Source organism: Alligator sinensis, unplaced genomic scaffold, assembly GCF_000455745.1.
Source record: "Alligator sinensis unplaced genomic scaffold, ASM45574v1 scaffold153_1, whole genome shotgun sequence".
NCBI lineage: Eukaryota > Metazoa > Chordata > Crocodylia > Alligatoridae > Alligator > Alligator sinensis.
In genome coordinates, this window is record NW_005842099.1 from 136,747 (window position 1) to 142,401 (window position 5,655).

The 5,655-nt window shown below is 41.2% G+C and overlaps 1 protein-coding gene across 1 annotated transcript in view; it reads right to left on the reverse strand.

The window, feature by feature from the left end:
• GRM1 (glutamate metabotropic receptor 1) overlaps positions 1 to 5,655 on the reverse strand; it is a 354,804-nt gene that overhangs the window by 54,860 nt on the left and 294,289 nt on the right. Inside the window, exon 6 of the mRNA XM_006024232.2 lies at positions 4,290 to 4,416. Coding sequence (XP_006024294.1) covers positions 4,290 to 4,416 — 127 coding nt within the window. The remainder of the gene's footprint in view (positions 1 to 4,289; positions 4,417 to 5,655) is intronic.

Sequence of the window (5,655 nt, forward strand, 5' to 3'; positions counted from 1 at the left end):
TCCTGCTCCACCCTTGAAGATCTGGAATGGAGCATGCTTAGTCCAGCTAGAGACCCTGGAGAAATCTTTTTGAGCAGGTGTGAACTGAAGGCTTCTCAGGCTCCAAACTGCCAAATGTAGGTAGATTTTTCCCAGGATGGCAAGAAACATGATGCGATTCAAATGTCAAGTCCTGTCTCCAAAGCATGACAAAGCTATACAGCTTCTCAATGAAATGCTTGTGAGACTAGTTTAACATGGGGAAACAAGTAAAGCTTCACAATGAAATGCTTGAGAATAATTTAACATAGGGAAACACTTTTTAAAATCTCATCCTGAGGTTTGGAGAAAGAAGTAAACCATTTTTGCTGTGGTTAGCCCCCTGCCTCCCCACCAATACAGTCTGGCATGGAAAATGTCAGCCTGTACTCTTCTTCAGGGTGGCACACAGAAAGCTGAGAGAGGTAGTTAACTGTGTTAGACTGAAGTCAGTCAGAAAGTAATCTTATTTAGACTAACTAAATAAGCTACATATAAAGAGAGAGCACAAGCTTTTATGAACCCAAGTTCACTTCATCAGATGCTGTGAAAGGATGTGCAGAAAGCAAAGTATAAGAAGGAGAGAGAAATTAGAATACAAAAGCTCAAACCTGACTGCACTTCCTCTAACAAATATTCATGGGGAAATATAACTGAAAAGAAAAAATTTAAATAGACCTGAAAGACTCTTGCTAAAGGCCACAACATTACTGAGGGCCTTGTTACACAGTAGTTTAGGCAGCTTCTGGAGCTTTTAACCCATGGATTGGCTGTACATTTACACCGTTAATTGGCTTAAAGTTATGCAACTTCAAAGCAAGATTATCTCTAATCTGCATAACTTTGCTTCTGTTCCATTAAAATGTGGCCACTCCACTCAGTTGTTCCACCCAAGATGAAGTCTTCCAGTATCCCAGGATGCAGTGGCTCCTCCCCTCCCCGTAAGTCAGGGCAAGTGAGAATGCTCACCCCCCTGGGCATGTCGGGCAGACTGAGTACCACAGCCCTGGGGCACCTAGAGGAGCCACAGCCGCCGGGTACTCCAGAGCTGCGATGCTCACTCTGCCAATGGGAGCAGCAAGTCAGTCCCAGTATTGGTGGGAGGCCCAGTGGCCTCCAGGCACTCCAGGGTTATGGTGCTTGCTCATCTGGCAGAAGCAACGAGCCAGTCCCAGCAATGGTGGGAGGTATTGTGGCCACTGGGCACTCAGGGCTGTGGTGCTTGCTCTGCCTGGGGGGAGCTGAGCTCAACAGAGTGAGTGCTACAGCCCTAGAGTGCCCATCAGCTGTGGTGCCTTCTGTGTGGTCTCCTCCCCAGCCAGCAACCCCCTCTCCCCCCACTCCTTCCCAGCCACAGGTGTCCCAGACCCCATGTGCTTTGGGTCCTGGCATCAGTTGGTGTTGCTGGGGATGCTTCAACCACCTTTTACCCCTCAGGTTGAAAGGAGCTCAGATTTAGGGAACTCAAAGACTTTTTAAATCATAGAAAAAGGAATATTATGGGGTATTGTCTTCTCCTGAGGCCATGGGCAGCTCCTAGTCCTGCCCCTAGGTCCTAGTCCTGCCTCTGCTCACCAAGCCTCTAGTGGCCAGTCACAGCTGTACAGGTGAAGGACAGTCAGAGATGGTTTTACACCTTAAGACGTGACTGCTCACTAAGTCGAATAACACTAAGCCGATTAACATATGTGTGCCTTATGGCATAAGGTGCAACAAGATGCTGAGAGGTAGAAATGGAATCAGGTATCAATTGGCTTTAGTAACAGCTTAATGGAGAGGGATTCATTGAAACAGAACTAGAACTCCTTTTCTGATTGAGAATCCAGTGTTGCAATGCTGTTATGGGCAGTGGCAGGGTTAATTTTCAACTGCATAGTCTAAACTAAGCAATACCAAGCCATATCCTTATCCCCCGCAATTTAAAGAATATGGTCAGTGCCTTGGCTATCATTCAGCATAGTATTTAAACATAATAAACTTTATGCTTTCTTTTTTTTTTTTTTTGTAAAATTCAAAAACTAGTTGAGTTAAATCAGTTCAGTTCCTGTGTGCTGACAAGCCTCAATGGTCATGACATGCTATCCATGTGCTATGTACGTTCCATGACACCCACTCTGAACTATGGATTGCTTTACTATGATATAGTGCTAGTGAGTGGCAGAATCTGAAACAGTGGCCTGTTCTCCAGTAAAAGGAGAACAAGATGGGGAAGGTTTTTTGTAAACTAAACAAAGAAGAAGGGGAAGGTTGTGTAGTAAATTGAGCATTTTCAGCCCTTAAAAAATGAGAACAGAAATGATTAGCAAGAGGTTGCATACAAAACAAGAGTGGCTGGTAAAACACCACTTGCTAGTTTTCATCTACACTGCTAGTTTTCCTACACTTTTAATATGCACCATTTCCCAGGGTAGAAGGCTAATTGGTTTTTACATTTTTAATTTTATGCACATTATAAAACCAATAAGAAACTCCAGGGTGTTTTTTGAGGTCATTAACACGCATCTCAGGCATATGAAGGCACAAGACCTTCAGAATGCATGTTATAATAGCTGTATAGAATTTGTGATCCTCTTTTGTTTTATTGCTTAAAGCTTGAGAAAACTGAGTTTACTAGCAATACATTTTTCCTTTTCTCTAACCTCTGATTATATAAAACACATCCTTTATCAAAAGGAAATTCCTGGGAAAACGCCCCAAAAGAGTGACTTGAATTAATATTTCTCATTTCAGATAAAATGTATAGTACACACACTACACTGGGAGAAATACTTCCTGCCCTACAATTTTCGTACTTCACATAATAATCTATTCAACTGCTGCTGAACACCAGAAATATTCTGTCTTTGAAATGGGATAACAATAACCTTAAGCAAAAGATCTAAGGAAATAATGTACTCATCACATTTTGGTTTTAAACGAAAGTGGGAACTTAAGAACGTCCACCTCTGATGGAAAAAAACCTAGAAACACTCATTTTTATGTATAAAACTAAAGGAAAAAAAACCTGGGATACAGTGAAAACGTCTGTGTTGAAAGGCTACAGGGAATGGCTACCTACAAATATTACAGGCAAAACTACTCAACATCACTCTACTAAACTTCATTGTATTAAAAAAATCTCTCAGAAATGTATTTTCAGTAACTAGGTGATTAGTGCTTTGGCCCATGCATGAGTAGTACCACTGACCTCTACTTGCCAAAAGTTTCATTGAAGGGCAAGGTTGTGACCAACCTCCACCTTGTACATACTACCTTGCTCCTAACTTTGTGTTCAGGGGCACTAGCATTTCCTTGCTACTCTGGGAAACTTCAGCAATGTAAAGCAAAGCCAATCAACTGGCCATCTAGGCAGCATAAGGGTGCTATAAACTGGTAGACTGGTGAATCTGGTCCCTTGTATTTAGGAATGAGTAGGTCAGCTTGACCGCTTCAGAGCTCAATAAAGGGAACAAGGGGAAGTACTTCTATCCCACCATTTGGTCAGTGGGGTAGATGGCATGAACAGTTGATCCATGCTATAATTTGCTTGAAGACTTCTATTGCTCCTCCATGGGACATGTCATGTGCAGGAGAAAACCCCTTCCCACTCTAAAAATATATATCTATTCCCCTTTACCTGATGGTAGCTAGAGGCCAGCTCAGCAGAAGTTCCAGCCACTATAAGACTTCCCTAACTTAAACCCAGGAGGAGGAGATGTGCCTTAGTCATGTCCTTTCTCACCAGAATGTTTCTGATGTTTCTGCTAAAGGGACCTTTCCAAGATGGGTTGCAGTAGCATTTTGGCGCTTGGTATTTGCTGGGAAACTCCTTTATGTCTCAGGGAATTTCTATGATGAAGTAAAAAAGGAGCTGGGAGTCCTTGAACTTACCGGGTATCAAGCTGATTTATTTGATAGCTATCAAGTAAATCAGCAAAGGCATTTAGCTCTGGCAGTATCAGTACAGTGATAACTGCACTGTGCTAATTAATGTGTTTTATTAATGTTTAGGTTAATTGGAAGGGAAGAGCTGATAGAATGCATCATAACTCCCCTACCCCACCTCCCCAGATATCTGTGAACATACAGACTTTTCTGTCACCAGGACATTATTTTTCACACTATACAAAATAGACCTAAAAGGCATAATATTTCTAATTCACCAAGGAAAGTCTAAATGTTACAGGCATGTGTGTATAACTAGAACTTTTTAAAACTCTTCCTCACTCTGAATCTCACACTTTTCTTACCTAATTGGATGAAGATATGTATGTATGGAAAAATATTCCTACCTGTCAAGACAACATTAGGCCACCAGCCTAGGTCACAGGCTTTGCATGTGAACTCATCTTGCACAAATTCATTCTCTTTGCAAGCAGTGCAAATCCAGCAGCAGCTCACCTCCCCTTTCCTGATGACCTGTAACAAAAAGATACCCTCAGACAAGACTATTCTTTAGGCAGCACATGGGTCATTGGAACAGGCAAGCACCATCTGCAGGATTGTAAAACTATGTAATTCATAGATATTCCCTGGATATGGGATGTTTCCAATGGTGAGTGAATATGAAAATCTGGGTCTTGTCTGTACCTCTTTGGTACATCTTGTGGTTGAGCTCTAATATGGGCAAACTTTTTCAGGACATTTCTAAAATCAATTTATCTGCATTAGACATAAAAAAAACACTCTCTCTCATGGTATATCTGTATTTGTTTCTTCTTCAGTTTGAATCAGAGAGTACAGAGACAGCAAAAGGATTATATTTTAAATCAGACTTCAAAAGAGGTTTGATCTAAGAGATAATTGAAGTTAGTTCTCATTCTATTTGAACTAGCTGACACTGTATTTGATATTTCCTACTTCTCTCCAAGAGTAATAAAAAGCAGCAGAGATGGATGGTTAAGCAGGAGAGGGATGGTTAAAAGCATTACAAATATTAATGAAACACACAATTTTATTGTATGTATTGTATGTGCGCTGTTATTTCTATTCTCTTCAGAAATCCAATAGAGTAGTATCTTCAAGTTGATATAAAAGACTGTAGATCTGATTCTCATTTGCACTAAAGCCCCTTTGGGATCTATTCTGGCAGAGTAAATGGGATTTAAAGTGGATGAAAATTAAACTTTACAGTTCTTGAAGGGGCCTTAGTGCAAATGAGAATAGGCCCTAGCTGTTGTAAACAAGAATGTATCACCTGTCCCTGAGTATCGTCGTACACAGGAAAACCAGTATTTATGAAGAATCTACCCTGAAGTAGTGTAAGAAATTGTTAACTGCAGTGAAAGTGTGTGTGTGCGTGTGTGTGTGTGTGCGCGCGCACGCACACACACTCATGTATGAAAATGATTACAGAGGCCTTTCAGAATTATGTGCTTGGGTGTAACAAGCTAAAATGCCATTAGCTGGAAGATATACACCTTTATTTATACAGTTGGGAACAAACCTGTATTATCAGGGACATAGACAAGGAGATGACCTTTGATCCTTTGCCTTGATTTTACCTCTGCAAACTGATCTTGTGGCTTGCAGTATGTGGAGCCAACCAGATGCAGTTACAGATTATAAGGGAGGTGAAATGATAGAGTAACTGAAAGAATAAGCTATGGCTACAGCTGGTCTATGTGCTCTGGAAGACCCTTTTTCTCTGTTTTTCAG